The sequence below is a fragment of the Passer domesticus genome, chromosome Z (genome assembly GCF_036417665.1).
Source record: "Passer domesticus isolate bPasDom1 chromosome Z, bPasDom1.hap1, whole genome shotgun sequence".
NCBI classification, from domain to species: domain Eukaryota; kingdom Metazoa; phylum Chordata; class Aves; order Passeriformes; family Passeridae; genus Passer; species Passer domesticus.
Window position 1 is genome coordinate 23,847,906 of NC_087512.1, and position 24,502 is coordinate 23,872,407.

A 24,502-nucleotide genomic window follows, 5' to 3' on the forward strand; every position below is an offset into this window, starting at 1 on the left:
AAACTTTGATTGATTTTAAAAATGTAATTTTGTTGGAATATTTGAAGTATTCAGCACCATAGCAACAGCAAGAAATTATGCCTAATGTTCAGTGCACTAAAAAAACTTACTGGGTATCAGTTACACACTACAGATCTGAGAGTAAACTACTTCCAACAACACCAACATGCTATTTTAATAAGGGGACAAGGACAATTTGTTCTTTCACTTTTTCAGAGTATTTGTTATTTGTAAGTGAGTAAGGTTTTAATGATGACTGCAAAAAAATAGAAATTAGCCATGCTTGTGCTTTCAAATGACTTAAAGTTATAAGAAAGAGTTACTGTTCTTTGTTTATACTCTGTGGCCTTCATAAAGAGATAACAAATTCTGTTTACTGTATAAAATTTAATTACTAATAAAAATGAGGTCTTTTTAAAAGTATAAAATTAGAAGTTGACCCTCTGCAGAGAGATCAGGGACTTTGTTCAGGTTAAATACAGGTTTTTTGCTTTGTGATACAGTGTAAAAAATCATGATTAGTTCTGTGCTTAATAGAATATTATTATCTGTAATTTAAATAAGAATCAGAGTTTAAATGTTACCCGTGTAAACACATCCAGGGTGCAATAGCATGCAGTACAGGAAACTTAGTAGTGTCATTGTTTTGTTTTCGCTTTGTGTCTTCCTTTAACTTGGGTCAGGACTAGGACCCAAGTCCCACATGACTGGAGATCATGGCTGAAGTGTTAATTTTGTCTCAAAATCCTTTTTTTCTATTAACTCTTAGTGTTTCCATGAGCAGTGAACACATACTTAGCCATTTTTAACTCTGGCTTTGTTGCCTTTTGCAAACATACGATGCTGGGTTACTGGATGTGGTATTTATGTGAAAATTCCCATTCTTAAAAATTTTCTTCATATCCAGTCTATTCCTCCATGATAAAGCAGTCTGTGTTATGGTGGTTTCTATAGCCCTGTGATTAATAAAGGCTGCATTACAACATACAGAGCATGACTTTAAGTGGTGGATCTAAATAAGATATGGCCGCCCATTTTCATTACATAGTGGTCTGCTCTATAATGGAAAGAGTCTGTATCATTACTCAACTTCTTTTGTCATTTTCACCCATTACGTCCACAAAAATATTGATCCTTCCTCGGTGAGCTGATAAGGCATAGGGCTCCTAAGAGCAGTACTGCCTGTAACAGAACTGGAAAGGCAAGTCTTCTGTCCATGGGCTGCATGGGTACTCTGGGTGATTGAGAGTCCAGTCAAGAGGCTGGCCAAGCTGATAGGCCAAATGGAAGTGAAAGCTCATATGTGAAACACTTTGAGGAAGAAATCTGTTGTATCTCCATATATTGATTGTAGCTGCCCAAATTTGCAGACAAAGCTTCTGTATTTACCTTCTACATGGATATAGAAATTGAGAGTTCAAGCATAGTGTAGCTCCAAGTTGAACAAAGGTGTGTGCAAAACAAAATAACATGTCCTGGAGTGGGATGAACCTTCAATATTTGTACAGAACAGGAGTCTCCCAGACACAAAATTATCTCATCTGCTGATTCCTCATTTCATCCACTCAGCTGCCTTTCTTGCTTTCCAGCAGGGTGGCTTTGATATTAGGCACCTTACTTAAAGTAAAATGTGCTTCAAGGGCCTCCTTCATCTCTTTTGCTATGAGCTGATTCACAACCATGTTTCTCCGGTTTTGTGCTGATGTAACTCCACTGAGATCATGTAGATATTCCTTATCCCAAAAGGAAGAACAGATCTTTCATGCTCTGTTAATATTCTTCCTTCTCTCCCCAGGGGACCTATCCTCCTTTGCTAAAAATTATTTTGAATACTCTAATTAAGGATAAGGATCTCTTTGAATATTAATTAGTTTTGCATTGGCCACACTCAAAATATTTAACTCAAAGCAATTTCCTGGTAATTATCTCTGGATTATAACTTTGAGAAGATTTACTTTTTAAAATAAATTCCAGTTTATCAAATAAGACTTCCTTTTGTATGTGTACAGTTAATCACAGCTGCATGTAAGACATGAGCAGTGGCTGTGGAGAGGCAATTGTTTTGTGTCTTAAGTTTTCCTCTTACAAAATCTCTTGTTCTTACTGTAGATTTCACTCCTTTGCTGTTTTTTAATCATTTAACTGGGCAACTCTGTCCCACATGTACGTAAATTTAGAGTTAGGCCCCTACAAGCAGACAGCTCTGTAGGAAGACAAAAATGGCAGACCAACTCACACCCTTTCTTTCTTGCCTCTTCCTGGAGTGGTGAGATAGAGCCTGGTACACTCCGTGGCTCTTTCTTCTGGCTTTTGGTTCATTATAGGGCTCCTCCTCCTGCATAATTTAATAGAAGACAAAACTCCTTTCTCTTCCCTATTGCTTTGAATATTCAAGAGAGAGGGAGAGATTTCCATGTCATTATTAAGGGCTTATGGTGCTTTGGAATAGCAAGAGCACAAACTCCCAAAACCCATCAGGTTTAAATCCTTTCCATCACAAAGTTGTTTCAGACATTTAATAGACAGCCAGAGTAGATGCTTCTTGAAATCTCCAAAAAGGGGTGTAATTCCCAAATTATTTGTTTAAAAATTCTTCTACATCAGGATGTAAACTGAGGAGCTTGAGTCTCATTTTCAGCATGAATCTGAGGAGGTTTTTTGTGAGTTTTTAGGAATGCCTTGAGGGATGCTGCAACCCCTTGCTGTACCAGCAGAGTCAACATCTCCATCAAATCAAGCAGTAATCTCATTTCAGTGTCGGCAATAGCAAGCATAGCTTGTTGAAGAGATCTTGCCCTTACAGCCCTCAGCATTAGCTGAAGCTTATTTGATATGGGGGCTTTCATAAGGGCCTTTTGCAGCACTCCTTTCCAAATGCGCCAGGGAATTTTACATAAATGCAAACACTTGCCTTACACTTCCAAGGGGAAGAAGTGATGCTTTGTGGATCTCTCAGATGCTACTGCAACAGTACCAAATGGTTCACGATGCCCCTGTGCTTTGTTGAGCAAGAAGAGCTGCTCTGTAAGGCTTACCAGCCTGGCTGTCAGAAGGGATCACTCCTTGCTGCCAGCACAGTTAATGCATTGTTACCAGCTGGTTGACATACCACTCCCTCTGCTTGATAATGCTCACTCTGCCAGACTCTTGGGCTGCTTCCAACACATACCACTATTTATGATCTGGGCAGCTGCTACCAGGACTGTGCTCTGTTCATATTTGTCAATTCTCATGGATTTAGGTATTATACCAGAAATGTTGAAAGGACTCCATTCTTACTTGGCCAAATTCCTCTTCACATCTGCTGTCCCAAGACAGGATTGCTCACCCCACACTTGCAGAGATCGCAATGACCCCTGAAGAAAATAATTTGCCTGCTCTTGAATAACAGTAGTTTCTTGAAACCATGACTATACTATAGAATAAATTTTAAACTAATCAATTTTATGCAATGAATGCAATATTAAGAACCCTAAATATTAATAAAGTATAATTATTTTCACATTTTATTGATATAAATCTGAAATAAACCTTAAACCGTGTTTCACAGTGTTGGTACTGCATTCAGCTAAGTGAACAGAAAATAAGCAATAATGATTCAAAAAGCAGAAACATAATTTGAAGTAGTTTTGTTTCTTTGTTTCATGAAAGCGATTCTCAAAATAACTTCATTCTGAATGGAACTCATCAATGTGTGCTTATCCCCCCTTCCCTTCGCAAGCCTTCTCCAACTGGCTAAATGTGGTGACTGGAGCTTTTCGGATTAATTTTCCTTAAGTGACCTACTTTGCAGAGAAAGATAATCATGCATTTATAGCCTCTGGCACACTATTCAGGTCACAGATGGACAGATACCAAAGCAATTCCTCAGTGACTTACTGGGCTTGTAACTAATCCCCAGTGAGAAAGGAGATTGGCCTGATGTTAATTGGCCAGAATGCCTAAATGTATGAAAGGAATATCATTGGCTCCTACTTTAATTTTCAGAGGGCATCACAGGTGGAGTGGTACCAGCCAGCCGTTTTTCTAGGAGTGTTTTGTGAAAGTGTTTTGTGAGACTGATTAAATTACAGGATGTCACAGATGTTGAAAATCTCATTTTGAATCATTTGCCTTGACAGTGGGGCACCATGTGGTGTTCTGACTGTGGATGTGTCTAAAGTTACACATATACCAGATACTGTGGCCAAAACCAAGGACAGGAGTTTCAGGAGAGTTTTGATCTTTTGCTCACTTAAAGGCACTTGGGATCCTGTGAAGAGTTGTCATTGTCAAACCCAAACCTCTGCTATGAAAGTTGTTGGGGTTTTTTGGGTTTTTTGTTTAAATTAATATGGTAGTTGAGCAAATAAAACTCCTAATTTGCTATTATTCTTTAGAGAATCTCTTTCTCTGTCTTGTATTTGGCACCAATGGGATGCATGCAAAACACCTTGTCCTTGTGTTTTCAGATGTTCTGAAGTTTCACAAGGGAAATGACCAGGCTTTATTCTCTGTTAGGGTATTTTTATAACTTTTGTGTAGATTTTCATGCTGAAAAATAGGCAACAAGCCAGAGTGTTAAGAACATTTCTTTTTTTGAAGGACTGTCTTGAAACTCTGGGTTTGTCAGGCAGTCAGTAATATTAATTCTGACAGGTTTCAAGAAATAACTGTTAAAATTGTGACACTGCCAGTAAAGGGATGGATGGCTATCAGAAGAAAACAAAGCATGCATGCAGGTTGAATTCTTGCACCACAGGACTGCAAGTAGGTATGGCCATGTGTCCCTCAGTGTCTCTATACATCTTTCCACAACACTGCAGAGCTGGAAAGTGCTCTGGCAGATATTACTGTTTGGATCAGTGTGATCACTGAGTAAGTGTACATATTTTAAGTGCTTTGTAGAGTACATAGTCTCAGAACACATGAGGGATGATTCAGATTAGATTTAGGTATTTACAACTCTTATGACAACCTGTGTGTATTTTCTATTGCAGTGAGGTCAAAATCAATTCCTTTTAGCAGCAAGCCTTTCAGACAGGAATTAAGTAAAAAGTTTTAGAGAGAAAGAGTATGTGCAGCTCTCCTGTACCTATCCCAAGGGACTGTAGTGCACCTGTTTCACCATCAAAATTCCAGCTACATGCTTGAGCAGTTTCTGGGACCCCCTTAGACTTTCATGTGCCCATCACCTTCTTGATCTCTGTGTTCGCTTTCACAGAGGTTAGTCTCAGTGTCTCCTCCTCCAACGGACAATTTCATTTCATATGTCTGAATCATATGTTTCCCACTGTTTTCTCAGGAAGGGTTGGTAAATTTGAACCAGTAATAGCTCTACAGATACAAGCTTTAATAGAGATATTCTCAGTCTAACCTAAGAACAGCCTGCTCTAAGTGTAAGTGCTTTTGTCTGGTTCTAAAGTAATTAATATAAATCCAGTTTTAACCAAACTAATCCCTAGAACATAATTTCATTATCTTCTTTGTTGGTTTTATTTTCCTTTTTTTTTTTTTTAAATCTCAAGGAAGTATTTGAGAAAAGAAGTCAGAACTGCCAAGACTGGTTATGGGCTATTTTAATCAAATTATTATTTTTTGAAACAAAAAACAAAACAAACAAACAAAACCAAAACAAAACAAAACAAACAAACAACAACAACAAAAACACACACACAAAAAACCCCAAACAAACAAACAAACAAAAACCACACCAAAAAAACAACAAAAAAAATCCACTCCCTTGGGTCTGTGTTTCCCGGTATGATATCCATTAAGATGAAACAGGGTAAATCTAAAGAGTTAGGAAGTCTCCGTATATTACCAAATACAGAACTAGACTAATTTATGTAATGTGTTTACATTTTATCATTTTTTGGTGCTGTAATAGAATTTGTAGCAGATACAGTAACAATTATTTGTAGCAAAAATCCCCCAGTATGTGCTACAAGCAAGTCAAACCTGTATTACAACAGGGACGTTCCTGCACACTGTGGAGGTCTCTTAGGGAAAAAGAGTACTGTTGAGAAATAATACTGATGCAGTCCTATTGAGAATAACCAATTGAAGAGTAACCAGATTCAAAGAAACCTTACAGCTTTTAAACTAGGGTAACCATAGCAGTAATAGAAAATACATGCTTCATATTTCATACTGACATTCCATTATACAAGGAGTAACTTAAAAGCTCCGGGCTGTTTTCTTGGGAGACACTGTTAGGAGGGGCAGCAGGCAAAGGTGAAAGTGATACACACCACAAATCACCCTCACATCATTGCTCATCACTACCTGAGAATCTGACTTGTGGATTCTTCATGGATTAGCAGGGTATCATTGTAGATATATGCATTAATAGATCGAAAAAAATCCTTTCTGTTCTTTGGATAATGAATGATCAGACAGTTCTCAGCCTTTCGGACTCCCTCAGATACAGCTGTGTTAGGTCAGTTTGCATGCATATATCTTCTGAGGGCAAAGATGAGAAGAAAGGCACATTTGGTAAGAGAGTATCAGTCTCCTATGTAAACAATTTCCTAGAAGTTAGTAGTAGCCAATAGTCCTGCAGGACTGCTAGGTGGAACTCATTGCATGAAACTACTGGATTAGATATTGTCAGATCAGAACATCAGGAGAGAAGTATGAATATACTAATGAACTAGATATTTTGAGCATTCTTCTAATGCAGTTTCTTTATCTTCTGGGCTAATGTAAGTGAAACTTAAATCTAATTAGAGGAACAGAACAGTGAACATGGTTACAGAAATTCATGCTTATCTTCTTGAATATGTGAGTCTGTGTCCCCTGAGGAAGTAGGATCATAACTATTTTAGTTTAGTCCTTTAAGATCTAAAATTTCCAGTGGTGAATTTATAATTGTATATAATTTAGTTGTATCATTAAATGCTAGATCATATTCCTATTCTGGAGGAACTTGTATTCCTGTTGAAGGGGACAAAGTACTGTTTGGAAGGAAATTCTGTACCATAGAAGAATTAGATCTAATATTTTAGTGAAACATGTGGTCTGAATAGGTAATGAATGTTCCCCAGAGTCTGGTTAATTTTGAGCACGTAAGAAGCATTTGTAGGAGTCATAACGTTTTTGAAATATGCTTTGATGGGATGGACTTTGCCTATGCAGGAAGTGGAAGAAAGAAACTAAGTGGTCAAAATCATGGCAAAATATTTCACTATAATGAGTACAAAGTGCAAATAAATATATAAACTTACATTCAAAATAGTAATTAATTTAATAATATTAAGCAATATATTTAAAATATATCATTCTATAATAATGATTCTTCATAAAATATGATTTTGATCAGAGTTACAGATTTTTGGTTTTCACTGATGCTTTTAGTAGTGAGCTAATGCAACAAAATTAATTATTTTCTACATGTACTGTCCATGTAGGTGTGCAACTCACATGGTGTTAGCGTTTTACAAGTACACATTAATGAGCTATTTGCATATAAATCTTATAATGCATTCACCTGATGTGTCTGAGATACTTTTCCCTTGCATATTGAGTGTAAAGATATGGTCTGCAGATGATGGCAAGCTAATTACCTGTGAAAATTAAAGCCCTGTATTTGCTAAGAGAACAACTAAATTGTAAGCAGGAATTTTCCTTTACAGGCTGCTTTAGTGAACCTCAACATTAGATTCCACTTTGAAGTAAAGCAGTAGTATATCCATCCTACTTGATCTCTACTCTCTTTGCTAATATTAGTGAGGAAAACCATATTAACAGTATTATGAAATTCAAGGTCTTTGAATTTGCAAGAACAAATTAAATATGGTATTTAATAAGGTATATTTCAGGAATGCAAGACTTGTATTAAGACAACAAAGCTGCATTTCCAAAGCACGTGATTAGCTCTCTTTAATCAAGTCAATGACAAATATTTTCCTACAACACATTTAATAAAGTAGTGGATTAAAAAAGCACTTCCATTCAATATGCGTATATTAAAAGAGTGACTAATCATACACATATTCTCAAATTTCATGCTTTTTGGAAGCTTATGTGGATTTCATGATCTTTAAAATTTTATTTATAAATACACCCTGTTGAACGGGAAAGGTAGATTTTTTCACAATAATGGTATTGCCTATACTTTCTTAATTTATAGTTTTGATGATTTGAGCAGTTGGATTCGCATTTGGTTGTTCTATTTGGTACATAATTATATACAAAATAGATATAATATTTGGTTATTGTTAGTCATATAATTTTTGTGTAATTCTCTTTTTGCTGGATATTAAAAGAAAATTTATAAGACATTAAAGAAGCATAAAGGAAGAGATTTGGGAGTTCTGACCATTCTCATTCTGTCTGTGCAGTTCGACAATCAGCAAGCACTGGGAGGCAGAACTGGCCACGCTCAAAGGTAATAACGCTAAGCTCACAGCAGCCCTGCTGGAGTCCACTGCCAATGTGAAACAATGGAAACAGCAACTTGCTGCATATCAGGAGGAAGCAGAGCGTCTTCATAAGCGGGTGAGTCAAGGCAAATGGCCAGGATCCTTGAGATGGAAGTACTACTGACTGTATTCACTAATTTTCAAGTAAAACAAGTTTACTGTTGCAGCTTCAGGTTAATCTTTGAGACATAAATCAATGCTTTTCTTAAAAGCATTTCCTCCAGTTGGAAATTATGTGCTTTGTAGGACTTCTTTTTCTGCAAACGTTATTGTTGCAAGAAGTTATCAAACCTTATTACTTACTTGGCAGCTTTACCTCTTTATCTGATGCCGTCACATCTGTTTCATTGCATTGTCCATAGCACTGAAGTCCAGTCTCTTCTGCATTTAGGCCCTCAGAAGCTTGACATCAAATCTCTAAGTTCAAGAAACCTTATTGTAATGCCCTCATATAACAAAGATGAGGAGCTTACCCTCCTTCTTGCACATGAAGGGTTGTGAACAATACAAGCACAAGGTCACTATATGCAAGTAGAGATCTGCACCTATTTTCGTACAGAAGGGTCTGGGTCCTGTTGCCTTCATGACAAATTTTGCAGAGATCATTTGGCAAACCAGAAGTTAGTTCACAATGGGGGGAAGGAAGGACAGTGTTTGAGGAAGGAATATAACATGCAAGGTTGAAGTCTAAGTTATGAAAACAAGTATTCAATATGTAATTTTGCATCTCTTTTCACGTATAACTCTCTGTATTGTATAGTGTATCAACCTTTATCCATATGAATTTGTCATAACTTAGGGCAAATTTCTCTCCAAAGTGAAGGCATGGGTAATGTGTGAGAAGGAAAGATGTCTTTGATGTAGCTTTATCACTTTTGTTAATAAAGGTAGCTTAGAAAAAATCATGGAGTTGTACTTAACACTGAAGTGGTATTTACTAGAGCATGTATTATAGGACAAGGGAAAATGGCTTCAGACTGAAAGGTGGTAGATTTAGATTAGACATTAGGAAGGTATTCTTTATTGTGAGCATGGTGAGGCACAGGAACAGATTGCCCTGAGCTATGGATGCCCCATCTCTGCAAGTGTCCAGGGCCAGGCTGGATGGGGCTTTGAACAACCTGGTCTAGTGGAAGGTGTCCCTGCCCATGGCAGGGGAGGTTGAAATGAGATAATCTTTAAGGTCCATTCCAATCCAGGCCACTCTATGATTCTGTGATACTTATTTAAGAAAAAAATGCAAATAACCCAAACCAAATCATTGCAATTTTATGCACTATGCAAGGTGTAGTGAATGTGTTGAAAAAGAAGGGTGAATATTGCAGACTCACACTTTGGTTTTAAATGCTGTAGTCACCTATAGAAAATAAGATATGGCAATTATAGCTAGCCAAGTCCTGCAAAATCTATCTTTCAGACCTGTGCTAGACCTGTCTAACTGGAGGCTGTTCAGGTAGTCACAAGAATAATCCTGTATTCATCTGAGGTGTGAGAAATTCAGTAGGCTATGTCTGACCTGTGTGGAAGAGAAACAAGAATACCCTGTGGTTTAAGAAACTTAGGGAAATTGCAAGTTGTTGGGGATGTCCTACACTTGGACTGACTTGCAGGCAACACTCCTGAAGTCCCAGGCAAAGGATTTGATAGGAAAAAACAACAGCTTCCAACAGACTGTAACTGTGTGTACCATAGCTGACTGGACAAAATGCATGAAATATAATTAAGACTGGTAATTTTTGCAAAGTGCTTTCAGTTCAAGAAATTGGCAGTTGCTGACAAAACTTTGCTTCAGAAATGTTCCAGTCAAGGAGAAGCTTGTAATGTGTGTTTGTACAGAGGGAGACTGCCACTTTGTCTGTCATCTCATTTAAGCTTCTCATTTGGAAAAGTGGGAGTTGTAGCCTGTGCTCCAGGTTTGTGAATAGATTATAACAGCCACTGTCGATAAAATTATTTAAATTACAGCCTTGTATTAAAGGTACTAGAGTGCAAATGTTCAGGTGAATTTGAACACTAGATAGGCTTTACAGTGAATAACTCATTGGTAAAATATGGACATAATAAGATGACATTTTTCCTAAAAAACCTTACAGCTTGTGTTGCAAAGCTGAGACAATAAAATCCTTACCTAAGAAAGAAAAGTAATACACAACAATAGCAGCTGTGTTTGCCTTGGGAGACTCAACTAGACAAGACAGGCAAATATCCCTTTATTTTTTTATGTTACTCCCACTCTTAGTCAAGTCTTATTGAAAATCTGTTATTGAAAAATTAAATTAATGAAAATAAAATTAATGAATATTGGAGTTTTTAGCATTTCATTTTGCTTTTATTTGATACTAAATTTAACAGTATTAATCAAGACTTTGAGGCTACATTCCTTAATAGCTGATGATTTTTCTTAGCTTTTTCATAGTACATTTCCTGCAGTTGTTTGTATTTCTAAGGAAACACAAAATCCATAGCAGGGTATTATCTACACTATGCTCTTTTGATAATTTCTTACATTCCTTTATTAGGTCATTCTGTAACTTGTAACCTCGGGACTTGTTGATATTTCACAAAGAATTTAGAAACACTCTGTTCCTAACTCTCTCTGGGAATGCCAATAAATTACAACAGGGTAGTTCATTGGGAGTACTGCCCTCTGTTGGAATTGCTTTTAGAAAAATTTAGACTTGGCTAACCCAATGAATTAAATTCTCTAAGCAAAAAAAAATGTATGTAGTGTTAAAAATAATTCGATCTCCATCTGTTACCATGCAGTGCAGTGCAATACAAAAATTCTTCTAAACTGCATGCTGGAGACTGATCTTTCAAACTGAATTAGTGCCTCACTTCAGAAAGAAACTGCAAGTCAGATGCTTCTTTCTTATACAGATCAAAAATGTGCTGTTGAAATGGCAGATCTGGAGACTGTTGGTTACAGTACATATGGCAGTAAGCAGTGTTCAGTCCTTGTCTTGTTCTATCTTTCTGTGCAGTTTATCTATTCTGTATAAGCATGTAGCTGCAGTTGATCCAAAAAATGTTCCCCAAACTTGAATCAATCTCACCTGAGATTATGTATAAATTGATATATATATCAAGTCTTTATTATGTCCTGCCCTTTAAGACAAGGGTAACCCATGTTCTTGTTAATAAATCCCTTGGGGAAGATTAGAGTGAAACTGAATAGTCAGTGTCTGTAAATGTATATATATATATATATATATAGTTTATTTTAGAACAGTTTGGTTGGAAAGACAAACAGTCAATTGTAGCCATTTTAGTTCTTATTGTCTGCAATAATGTTGCAATATAAAAGTATAAAAATAGCACTTAAAAATGTGTAAGGAGGAAAAAAAAAGGCAAAGGAGGAAAGAGGAAAAAAAGGCAAATATGGAAAGATTTATAGTCAACCCCCTTTGCTGGCTCAAGTAATGAGACTTGGTGTAATTTTGATGTCTGTTGCTTGAAGTGGAGATGTTGGTCCATAGGGGGTGGGAAAAGTCCACAAAGTGAAAAGATTTAATGAGGTTTATATGCTCAGGTTCACTGTCATTACAGCTGTCTATTACGCCAGTGCAGTTTAGCTCAATATGGCCCATCAGCAGAGATGAGCCCCTTCAGGCCCACGTGAATGTCCCTGATATTGCCCAGGCAGCCCTCTGCACTTGGGTGGGTACTTACCACATTGCCCCCTGAATGTGTGAGACCTTAGCATTCCAGTCTCTCTTCCAGTATTATTTGTGGATACATTCTTCTCCCCAGAACTGGAATGGTTGGACAATAGCATCCCCTTTATCTTCTCTCAAGTTCCAGTCACAATCCAAATTCCAGGTAGTAGGTGTATTTGCGGAGGGGTGGGCTTTAGTGGTCATAGATGAACAGCTGCTTCTTTGCAGTTTGCTAGAGTGGGCAAAAGCCTTCCAGTCATTTTACCAATGTTTATCCATTAACAATATCAGTCTCTCACAGTCTAAGATAGTAATCTTTTTTTCTAGTAATTCTTTTTGAGACAAAAGCATGAAGAGTTAGAGTTCCACTCTTAAGGAAACTGTCTAAGGTTGCTTCTCTTTCTTTGATTTTGGTTGCATTTTTAAAATAATTCCACTTTTTTTTTTTTGGCCATCTCTGAGTAAGTATAAGGTTTACTCATCTATCAGTTCAGTTTTTTTGTGTTAACGTACATTTGTTTGCTTTCTCTGAGGCCTTTATCTTCCTTCTTCCATTTGCTCTCTGCCTTAATAATGCCTAGAGCTGAGATAAATCAGAATACAGATTCAGTGTAGCTGAGTGAAACATTCTCAATAAATTAAAGTGTTGTGCTTTCTCCTGATACATCCTAAGCTTAATTCAGAAACACTGTATTTTGATATTTTGTCAGACAGTTTATTTTTCAGAAGTTTGCTAAATGGGTGTATGGATTTTTACCTCTCAAATACAAAGAGATAATTCTAGGAAAATGTGATGCCCAGTCACGAGCTTAACTTGGAGCTCTCAGCTTTCTCTAATCTGCTCAGAAATGACAAAAAATTTCCCTTAAATGGGGTTGGTGAGCACTCCTACACACCTTGCATAGCTTTTTGACATGAAAAGGGATTCATGAGTTTAAAACAGCTCAGTAACAGAAAGAAAAACCCTGAAGTATGCTGCTTCAGACAAATAGAATAGCATGGGCCCTCACATTAATCCTGCTACCACAAAGAGGAAAGGATTGAATGATGATATAAATTACGGAAAGTAACCCAAAGTTCTGTCTTTGTCATGTTAAAAAAGAAAATGATTAATTTTTTTCATGCACTCTATCTGCTAAAGTAAATCATCTTATGACACTGGGCAATAGCACAAAGTAATAACACCAGTGCATAATAATAAGAGCTCCAGTCCTTGAAGATCATTCATCTTCAGGAAAAGAAGCCTAAGATAAAAAGAGATGAAGGGAAGTGATCAAGCTCCTGGGTATTCATGAAAGAACAGAGAGGTAAACTCTTGAATTCTAGCTTGTTATTTTTCAGAATTTCCCCATAAAATAAGATAAAAATTAGGCTATTGTGTTTGTTCATTCAGTGAATGAAATAAGTGTGAGATATCTTATGTAGTTATTAAAATCACCTGACGAATAATGGACTATGATTTTCCTAGTGTTAAAAGAAATTTTAAAATGGATATTAAAAAATTGCATGAGCGTACCAAAATAAAACACTGTCATTTTATTTGACTGTTTCTGTGTCACTTAAAGAGCACAACAGTCTGTAAAAGGATTGTGAAAGTTCACAAGAAGTATGGAGTGCTATATAAACCCTTTGTTCAGATTATACATAGAAAATCTCTGCAGAGCCTTTAGAAGTCATCTCCACATTTCCCTCAGCTGCATTAATACTTGAATAGCCAAAACTAACTTTTGAACATGCAAATGTGATGTGATGAGTTTGTCTTCTGGATTGGAGCCCATGCCGTGGAATTCATATTTGCTGACAAGTCTTGTTAGCATCCCTGTGGCTACTGTAGAAAACTGTTTGGTTTTATATGCCCACGGAAGAACATTATCTAAGAGTGGAAATATGGAGGAATGTGACAGAAAGCATGCTAAGAAGAAATTTATAAATGGAGTTCTGATCCAAAAAATTATTGGTAATTCACCTTTTTTATTTGATGTCTATCTCTTGTCATTCTCCCTTTAAGACTGTGTCCCTCCTACTGAACAACTCAAATTTAGCTTTGAATAAATTAGGTTTAATTGATTAAGAAAAAAAATGTTAACCAAGTATAATCTGCTCCTTGAAATACTGTAATTAGCATGTGGTTAGATAGCAGCTTTGTACTTCTTGTTTGCAATGAAAATAGATGACCACTTTTTTGCATGGCATCAGGGGATACCAATGGAAAAAAGTACAAGCATTTTATTTCAGACCATATGTTGGGAATTTTTTCTCAGATGTACATTTTAGTCCCTAGAATATCCATTTCAGCCATCATAAGTGCTTTATTATTTTTGAAACGGTATGTGTTGTCAGCCTTGAGCTATCAGAGCATTTCTTAGACGAAGAATTGTGAAAACCAGCACATATTTTAATCTCCCTTTGTATTCATGATTCCTAATACAGATAATCCACCTTGCATTTATGAAGATTCAAGCCTTGGTTGATAATTACACTTTACAAGAAAGATGATCTGTTTTCGGACAGCAGCTGTATCAGTATCAGGTTATGCTCCTTGAATTAGAATGTGAATTTGCCTTTTTTTTTAAATTTATGTTGGATTGAAGTCTTTTTGGTCTTCTTCAGTTTGCCTTTTTTTTTTTTTTGAGAAGATTTGCATTTAGGACCCAAGACTGTTTTTCTAGGGTTCTTTTTTTTTTTTTTTTTTTTCTGGGAATTCACTTTCACTGAATGTGTCATATACAACATAATAATGTGGGACAAAATAAAAAAACAACCAACCAGAAACTAAGCTACTCTGACTCTGGCTAATAAAATAATTTTCAGAGACATGCTCTCTCATCCCCATCTTCTTATTTCTAGAAAATCCTACGTTTTAAGATACATTTATCTACAAGTTATAAAACGCATGCTTTGTGGAGGCATGCGGCAAGATGTTTACATTGTTAAATCTTGCAGATTTAAATACATACTATAATTTCAAAACTGCAGGAGAATAAGAAAATGACTGGATTTAGATCCTCAGGACTGAAGGATGATATCTGTACAGTGTTTGCATTGCATGTGTTTCAGGAACTGGCCAGGTGACTGGAAAAAGTATTTGCTAATTAGATTGTAGGGAAAGGGATATGCTTTGAATTTAGTATTACCTTATCAATTGCAAATAATAATGCATGGCTGAAGGTCAAATCATCAATTCTGGTAAACTTGTTATATTTTTAAAGATTCCTACTACAGTTTCATTGCTTTCTTCACAAAAATCAAGAAGATGCTAGGTTCTTCCTATTTCATCTGCCATGGAAAACATATTGGTATTCCCATGGCTTAAGGCATCAACTGCCCAAAGGCAGAAATATGTCCTTTTTCAGCAAAATCTTAGTTTTCTCTGTTGAAAAAAGTAATAAATTGCTGGTAGTGCACAACACTCGCCCCCAGGTTATTACTTTATCTATGGGTAAATCTTGGAAAGCTACAATAATTAATTTCCTGTCAGAAGTGATTTATATGAATTATGGCATTGTGTGCTTTTTGTTCCTTCCTATTTTTAAATCACCTTTAAAAATAAATTATTCTTGCTTTCTGCATTTTCACATTTCTTAATGCCAAAAATCTTCCAAGATATTTTTATTCTTGAAAGCTACACTGGAATAATTTTTATGATTAGCTTGTTGCATGCTGTTGTGCTTCTTAGTACTGTCTTCCATTAAGAACTGAGATGTTTTCTCTGCGTAAAATATGTGAAACTTTATGTAGTTATCCACAGTTTTGCTGACCCATGAAATAGTATTTCTCTTCTCTTCTTGGAAACAAAGGGCTCTTTTTTCTTTTGTGGGCAGCTCATCTTCAATTATTGATGGAACAATGCTGTCGCAGTCATAGTTACGATCCTTTTAGGGATGTAACTTAATCAGTTAAAAATACGTAATTAATACTTCAACTCAGCCTAGCATTAGCACTCTGTGTGACTTCAGAGCACTCTATGTGTTCTGCACTGTAGATTGGACTGGTAAATCCTGGATATTGCATCTACAGTACATAAAAGGGAGAAGAATACATTATAGAAACAACAAGTTAGTTGTGTCAGGTAGAGAAAACAGGCTACAGCCACACTGAATACATGATGCTAATATGGGAAAAAACCTGCCTGGATGGCTGGGCCCAGAGAGTGGTGGTGAGCAGAGTTACACCCAGCTGGGGTTCAGTCACCAGTGCTGCTCCCCAGGGCTCAGTACTGGGGCCAGTCCTGTTTAATATCCTCACCAATGATCTCATGGAGTGCACCCTCAGTCAGTCTGCAGGTGACACCAAGCTGGGTGGGAGTGCTGATCTGCTGGAGGGCAGGGAGGCTCTGCAGAGGGATCTGGGCAGGCTGGATCATGGGCTGAGGCCAGTGGTGTGAGGTTCAGCAAGGCCCAGTGCTGGGTCCTGCCCCTGGGTCACAACAACCCCAGGCAGTGCCACAGGCTGGGACAGAGAGGCTGGAAAGGACCTGGGGGTGCTGACAGCGGCTGAACATGAGCCAGGGTGTGCCCGGGTGGCCCAGAAGGCCAAAGGCATCCTGGCCTGGATCAGCCATGGTGTGGCCAGCAGGGCCAGGGCAGGGATTGTCCCCTGTACTGGGCACTGGTGAGGCCACACCTGGAATCCTGTGTCCAGCTCTGGGTCCCTCAGGTCAGGAAGCTCATTTTGATGTTGGAATGAGTCCAGAGAAGGGCAAACAAGCTGGTGAGGAGCAACTGAGGGAGCTGGGGGTGTTTAGCCTGGAGAAAAGAAGATTCTGATGGGACTTAATCAGTCTCTACTACTGCCTGAAAGGAGGCTGTAGGGAGGGTTGGTCTCTTCACCTGAGTAACAAGCAAGAGGACCAGGGGAAATGACCTTGAGTTGTGCCAGTTTAGTTAGCAGGAAAAAATTCGTCACAGAAGGAGCTGTCAAGCATTGGAGCAGGCTGTCCGGAGAAGTGGTGTAGTCACTATCCTTGGAGGTATTTGAGAGACATGTAGATGTGGTACTTGGAGATGTGGCTTAGTAATGGTGTTCTCAGGGCTGGGTTAACTGTTGGACTCAATGGTCTTAAGAGTCTTCTTCAACCTGAATTACTCTATACTTATGTGACAAATTCTGTGTTCTAGATGGATTCTGTGTCCTAATCTGTCTTGTTTGGCTTTACTATAGAAGTTGGAATAATTTCTGTATGTAGGTAAGAAGGAGTTGCATGATCTGTTGGTACTGAATTGTACAATTCATCTCAGGAAAGTGGTTTGCAAAAATTAATCCAGCTGGAGCAAACACAGCACAGAATTGTTTAGCCAGTAATTGCTTTGGGCCGGTCACCACTCAAAATATTTTTGTGACATTCATCTTCTTTTCTTCTGTCTACCTGAAGTCTTCACTTGCAAAGTAATTTTCTGTGGTCACAATTTTCTTCAGAGTCTTTTGAGTTTTCTAAAGCTTTGGGCAGTCATTGTCTTAAGCTCACACCAAGGGTGTTACTCCTTGTTGTGTTTTGTGCCTGAAGTCTCCTTCCTCCAGTCTTCCCAGCAGCCCAGTGTGCTTGCCCTCTGCTGCAATGAAAACCTCTTTCTGGAATCCTCCTGCATTTATTGGTTGTTGAACCTAGATGAAAATGTCCAGAAAACTCTACAGTGCTCACTGCTAGGAGGGCATAGAGTCTACCAGAAGTTGCCTTGCTGTCCTACTTCAGCTGATGTATTTCACCCTGAAGTAGGCAGTTGAGTATAATGCCATCCACATCCTAGAAGAGTTCGCACACTAAATAGTCACTAAAAAGCCTTTTCAGAATATTTTCCTTACATGCAATCCTTACCTGGATGATAAATGCAAAATAAAGAAACAGAGGCTAAGAACAGTAACTTTTTTCTTTTTTAGTCTCAAAAACGAAGCCAGAGTTATCGACATTTTCAGATATGCAAGTCAGTGCAGTCTTATGGTGGCACAATAGCAGGACATTGTTTAGCCAGTTACTGTTCAAGACTGTTCTTTCACTCTGAATTCTGTACTAAAATGAGGCGTAATCACAGGTACATTGCTTGATACTGTTGTGCAAGGGTTTGAAGAATTGATTGAGTTTTGCTTTTAAACCTGAAACACTGAATGAGGAGGTGTCCTTGATAATAGCCTGTGGGAGGGTCAGACTAAAGCACTTTAACTTCCTTTTATGCCCCCTTCTGTGCATAATGCATTAACAGTTATTTGTAATGATTTTGGACCACTGGTCATGAGAAAATTAAATGCAATTTGAGACAAGAAACAGGACAAGTAAATGCTATGCAGATTTTTGCCTAGAGCTTTATCCTTTGTTACTTCTGTTTTCAATTGCATATTCTTTATATCACATCATTTTCCAGCCCATATTACTCTACAGATCTTTTTGAAAGGGTCACAATATAATTTTCTTCTTTATAGGTACATTCAAGAAGATAAAAGCATGAAAATATTTGACATCTTTTGACATCTCTGTAAAAATGGGCATTTAAATAAGACTGATTAAAGTAACCCAGTTTTTTAATTGAGTCTGTTCTTTTTATTCCCAACTTACTGAGTTTTCAATCAACAATAAACAACACATTTGAACATTATTTTCTTGTATAATCAGTAAGAGATGGATGTTTGCCCAGACAAAAGCTGGGCTAGAGTAGGACATCACAGCTCTTTTAGTGCTGGCAATTAGTTGTCCTTCTGAGAGTAGTTGCCTCTGTTGGCAAGAAGGTTTGTGGGAGCATGGCCTGCTCTGCTTAAGAATAATCATCTGTGTTTGCTTAAGCAATTTCAATATGTGTGTTGAGTTAGTGTGGACCAGAGCGTACCTGGGAGTACTCACATGAGCTGTGCACCTGGCTGGGCTGCTGCAGGAGGTGAGTTTAACCAGCAGTAATAGATGCAAGTTAGAACAGTGGCATTTCATCCAACAGTTTGATTCATCAGCCCCTTGGATTCCAAGTTTGCACCAATACATACATCCTCTCTGTGTGTACCAGCCAAGAGGAAGCCATATGGAGAGCAGTGGGAGTCCAGGTGCTTTCTTAGTCCCAGGAGGAGAGACCTCTGCAGGCATGCTTCAAGGCATGAGGTTCTAGGACAGAGGTAGTTTGAGGACTGGGCTTACTTTTGGCTCTTCAGCTGAGGTTTTGTGTAAGTGAGCATTCTGTGCTGGTGCTTGCTGAGGGCCAGTGGGTCTTGCTGAGTGCAACAGCTTTGAAAGAGAGGTTGTCTTCTTGGAAGTTACTATTCAATATCTCAGCAGGAAAGCTTGGAAATGTTTGAGAAGTTAAAACATCAGAAGGGCTGAAGGTGAAAGAGGTGAATGAGTTTGACAGTTCCAGCAAAACGTAAGGAGCTAGAGCTCTTCCTAAACCTGCAATGTCAGGACTGTCGCAGTTCTCCTTAATAGTGGAGGATTATTGACTGGGCAAGACCCTGAGCAAGCAAATGTGACCTCAAAATTTGCCTTGTTTTGACCAGGAGGCCTTGACCAGATTTCCACCAGTCCCTTTCCAGCCTAAATTGCTCTGTGCCTTTCTGATTCTTGTTCCCTCTAGATGCTAGGCCAGACACTGTGCAGACATAGCTTTGTCCTCATCGATGTGTTCCAGTTCTTGTTCATGTAATTGAAGGGGTGAACACTGTATCAGTATTATAAGAATCTAAATATGGATAGATATGTGTAATTAAGAAAATCATCTAAGACTTCAGTGGCATATGAACTGAAGGAAATAACTTTTTGTTGTTGTTGTTGTTTTGGGGTTTTTTTGTTGTTGTTGCTGGTTTTTTTTGTTTTGTTTTGTTTTGTTTTGTTTTGTTTTGTTTTGTTTTGTTTTGTTTTGTTTTGTTGGTTTTGGGTTTTTTTGGTCATGAGCACTGGTATTCCTTCTGAGACAATACCAGCAAATAAGAAAGTTCTTTGGGGTGGACAGGGCATGTTGTGTTACCAAGCTATATCCTACTCCCTTGTTCCCTTTACCCCCTGCCAGGAATTTGTTCCAATCTCAGTTCTCTCCATTACAAACCTCATGTGCAAAAATGTTTAATCAATAGCTTTCCAGCAGGACAATCTAGATGCATCATTGGATCTTTGGCTATTGCAGAGGAGAGGTTTGTGGGCTGTGATTCCGACAAGAGAAGTTGTTTTAATTTCCTTGTGTTTCATCTTGACTTCCCTTGGACTTGTTTCATTAACCTCCCTTTTGAGCCTACAAATAGTTCAGTCTGAAATTACTGGTATCACAGTGGCTTTATTAGCTGGGGGACATTGGTGCTGAAGAGCAGCAACCTTGATTCCCTGAGATATTATTTTACCTAAGAAATAAAATTGTCTTGGAAAATGTCCGCCCTCTATCTAACGGTTACCTCTCCAAGAATGTTAAATTGAGTGTTAAAGGTTTTTGTTGCAGAATTAACTAGCACTTTGTTCAAAGGAGTTTTGTGGCCAGATTTGTAGGTATGCGGGAAAACTATACATTAGGATTGACTCATAACTTCTGGAGAGAAATTCAATATTAGGTTTTAGTTATTAAACAAAAATGTTTTAGTGCACACATCCAGGCAGACATGTGGTGTGAAAGTTCTCTAATATTCTGACCTGTAATGTGAGAGGTACCTGAACTTGAACAGAGACTTTTCTGCATAAACTCTAGCTGCATGGATTTTGTTTCTTTCATGCAGAAGCTTTTTTTTTTTGAAACTGTTTGTCTGTGAGTGGCAGAATATTAGCATCCTTTTGATTATAAAATAAAACAAAACTGCATACCAGGTATCTTAACTTAATCAAGGGCAGATGGACCATGCTTGCTGTCTGCTAATAAAAGGTTAAGTGAGCAAATCCAAATTGTGACATTAGCTGTTGTCTTTGTGACTGAGAGATGAGCTCCATTTCTAGGGAAAGTTAGAAGCTGGCAGCTGTACTTTGGTGGCTGAGTGTCTGGTACTACACTGTTGATGCTGAGTGATGCTGTGAAATGTTAATTGGCTTTCTAGGAAGTTTGTGAACATTGTGGCTTAGTAAGGTGCTAGAACATTAAGAAGTGTCAGATGGAGAGGTTAGTTAGACAGATCTGTGTTTAGTCATCAAGGCATTACTGTGTTTGAAATGGTAATTCAGAACTTTCTTAAAACTTTCAATAATTAGTATAAGTTTTAATTAGTGCTCTTTTCAGTCTATTACAAATGATTTTTTTTTTGTTTCCAGGAATTCATAGCAACGACTTACATAACGATATATAATGGAATATTGTGCTAACTTTGTAAGAACACCTTCACCATTTTAATCAACAGAAGTCATCCAGAAGTTAGGCTGTATTTCAAAGGCAGCTATTTATGCAAAGTAGTAATAGTACCTTGAATATATTGCAATTAATTCTGTATGTGTTTCTTCTACTTATTTCAACAGGTGACTGAGCTGGAGTGTGTGAGCAGTCAAGCCAATGCAGTCCACACTCATAAAACAGAATTAAACCAGACAATACAGGAATTAGAGTCTACACTGAAGAAAAAAGAAGAGGTATCTACTGACATTTATTTTTGGCTTTTCTATTACATAATTTCTAAAACCTTTCAATATTAAGCTTGTGATGGCTGCTAGATACTGAATTATTTAGTATAAGTGTTACAAAGGAAATTATTTTTCAACTTCTTTGAAATTGTTAGTATTTTTAATTTATATAATTACATCAGCCCAATATAGAGCTGGGTATCTGGATAGCAAAAAAAAAAAAGTATCATGTTTTCCTGTTTGCTTTTACCAAACATTGCTGTTTGCAAAAGTAAGTCATAAGTGGTTTCCACAGGGCAGTCATCACACTGATGCACTCCAGAATCCCTAAGAAAGGAAGCTGTTGTAAGCATGCTTCCTGTTTTTCTGGAGAACAGGCTTTTAAACAAGATGCCTTTGTCCAGCCAGGCCCTGTTAATAGAGCTGACCTTTATGGTCCATAAGATCAATTCCATAAAATCAATTTCCTTAAACACATGCCAAACCCCCAGCCTGAAACTTGGTATTTACTGTGCCATGTGCCTTGGCATGGACCAGCAGAAAGTAAACAAAAGGAATTGGAGTAACACCTGCATTGGTATATGTCCTAGAGGAAAGCATATCTGTGCCACAGAAGGATCAAGAATCACCCCTTTATATGGATGGAAAAAGGAGATGGAAGCAGCTGCACAGAAAGAATTATTTGCCACATGTAAGAGAGTGTGGGCACTGGCGTGTGTGCTTGGAGGGGCAGTATGTCTTGCCAACCCTTCCCTCAGTGCTGTGAGGTATTTCCAAGGAGGATGCAGGAGAGGCACAATCATTACAGAATATCCTCTCAAAATGGAATGAAGCCTTTTCGAAACTCCCTCCTACTTAAATGGATTAGGGTCAGCTGGGTAATGTTTCCCGTTTTGTTGCGGAAATCGTTTGCTTTTGAATTATGCTGAGTTGTTTCCTACAAAGCAATCTTGCCAAAAGGAGTTCTGGGAGGTGAATATGCCCATCTGGACAAGAGTACTTAATAGTTTTAAGTTTGATACCTTTTAGTTTTGTTCACCTTTAGTTTTAGTTTGTTCAGTATTCTTTTCTCTGGAAGTGAGCTAAGAACAGGTTTCTCTTCTGTTCATTATTTCATCTATATTTCTTATTGTATATCTCATTATTTTCTAATTGCTAAATTAAAGATGCCATTTCTTTTAAATTCTCTTTTTACAGAAGTCAATCAAAACAGGCAGGTTTTGATGTTCAGCCCTGATGCTGGTGAAATAACAAGCAGTTTACATTTGAAAATTTGATTTTTTTTTTCTTGAAAAAGTGGAGAAAAGTAGATTCTAATAGAATTTAAATTATAATTGGGGGTTTAATTACATTTTAAAAATTAATTAATTAATTTTTAAATTTGTTTTCTTAATTTTTTGGGCAAAAATTATTTCATGTCTCTTTGAGAGGAAAACTTGGACTTTTACAAAAGAAAATGCTTATGTCTTTTGCTCATTCACAATGGAGTTGCTGTTTTGGGACTGTGATTCAGGAGTATTGGGAGCAGGGCTTACACTTCATGTTCTCTGATGGGCAGTAGCCACCTGCCAGTGTTGGTGTTGTTGCGATGACTCTCTCAGAAGAAGAAGCAGGAGCCAGATTACCAGCACCAAGGCCAAGCCAGGTAACAGACTGCTAGCAAGGTTGTTTCTTCTCCCTTAGGAAATAGAAGGATTGAAACAAGAAATTGAAAATGCCAGAGAGCTCCAGGCTCAGAGGGATTCTCTGACCCAGAAGTTACAGGTGAGCTGTAGTGTATCATCTTAATTTAGAGAAAAAGGAAAAATTATCAGCAAGTGAGCAGTTTGCATGTGCAACTTGTGCTATATTCACTGAATGTGCCAGATGAACGTGTAAGTTAGACTGCCCTCGAAGTGCTGGGTTGGGATGACCCTTAGGAATTTGTATCAAAATTTCTACCTGCTCTAAATAACTATTTTTATCTGAGGAAACACATCCATATTGCTTTTATGAGTCCACAGAGTACTCTCAGGTTGGCAAACATCCTTCCCTGATGCATGTCCTGGACAGTTCTGGTCTCATTTTCCCAGCAGTGTCTTTCCATAGTTTCTGCATGCCACTGAAACAATCTGTCGGTGGTCATCAGCCTGGGATGACTTTGTGTTCAGCTTTTAAACATGCCCTGAGAAAGCAAGGGTTAAAGTGCTCTTGTGTAGTACAGGCTTTAAAACCACACTTTCTACATTTTCTTGGAATTATTTAGAAACATTGTGCTTTTTTTGTTTTTTTAGAAGTTGTTTCTTACTGTGTGTAATGCCAGATACCTGAGGCTGCTGGAATTACATTCTCTCGTTAGGAGCATCCTCCCATGCTCTGTCTGAGCTCTTTCCTGTCTGTCACTGCACTGACCAGCCAGCACATAGCCACATTCCTTGTCACATCTGCCCCTTGAATGACCAAAAGCTTATGTGGATTACACTCTGGGTTCAGCCTTCAGAGTTTTGAAAGAACTGGAAACTCAGGCATTAAATAGTTCCAACCCTAAAGAGCTGAAAGGGGATTCTCTTGGTTCTATGGCTTAGCATGCTGAAAGCAAGCCCCATCAGATCACAGCCATAGCTTAAGAATCATTAGGCAGGTATTCTTTGAAATGTGTGACATGAATTGGAACCTCTATGAATCAAATTTTAACCTACAGAATAAAACACTAAGGATCAAAATGAGTTTATTCATTTTCCCCCTTCTTACGTCAACTTGTTTGTACAAAGTCTGTTATTACTTTAAATAGTATTTAAAGAGTGTTTTGAGTACACCTGATCTTGCCTGTTCCAAAAATTGTTACTGGCTTTAGGCTAAATGTACAAGTTTTAATCTGAAAAGGCATTTAGGTGAGAGACTAAAAGAGACATTGTAATGAGAGTCGGAAATTGTTCCAGCAATAGCAAATGCAGTAATTTCATTGT

The 24,502-nt window shown here is 37.8% G+C and overlaps 1 protein-coding gene across 1 annotated transcript in view; it reads left to right on the plus strand.

Moving 5' to 3' along the window:
* The window catches only part of HOMER1 (homer scaffold protein 1), a 94,442-nt gene that overhangs the window by 56,473 nt on the left and 13,467 nt on the right, over positions 1–24,502 (plus strand). Inside the window, exons 6-8 of the mRNA XM_064403599.1 lie at positions 8,325–8,481; positions 21,456–21,566; positions 23,241–23,321. Coding sequence (XP_064259669.1) covers positions 8,325–8,481; positions 21,456–21,566; positions 23,241–23,321 — 349 coding nt within the window. The remainder of the gene's footprint in view (positions 1–8,324; positions 8,482–21,455; positions 21,567–23,240; positions 23,322–24,502) is intronic.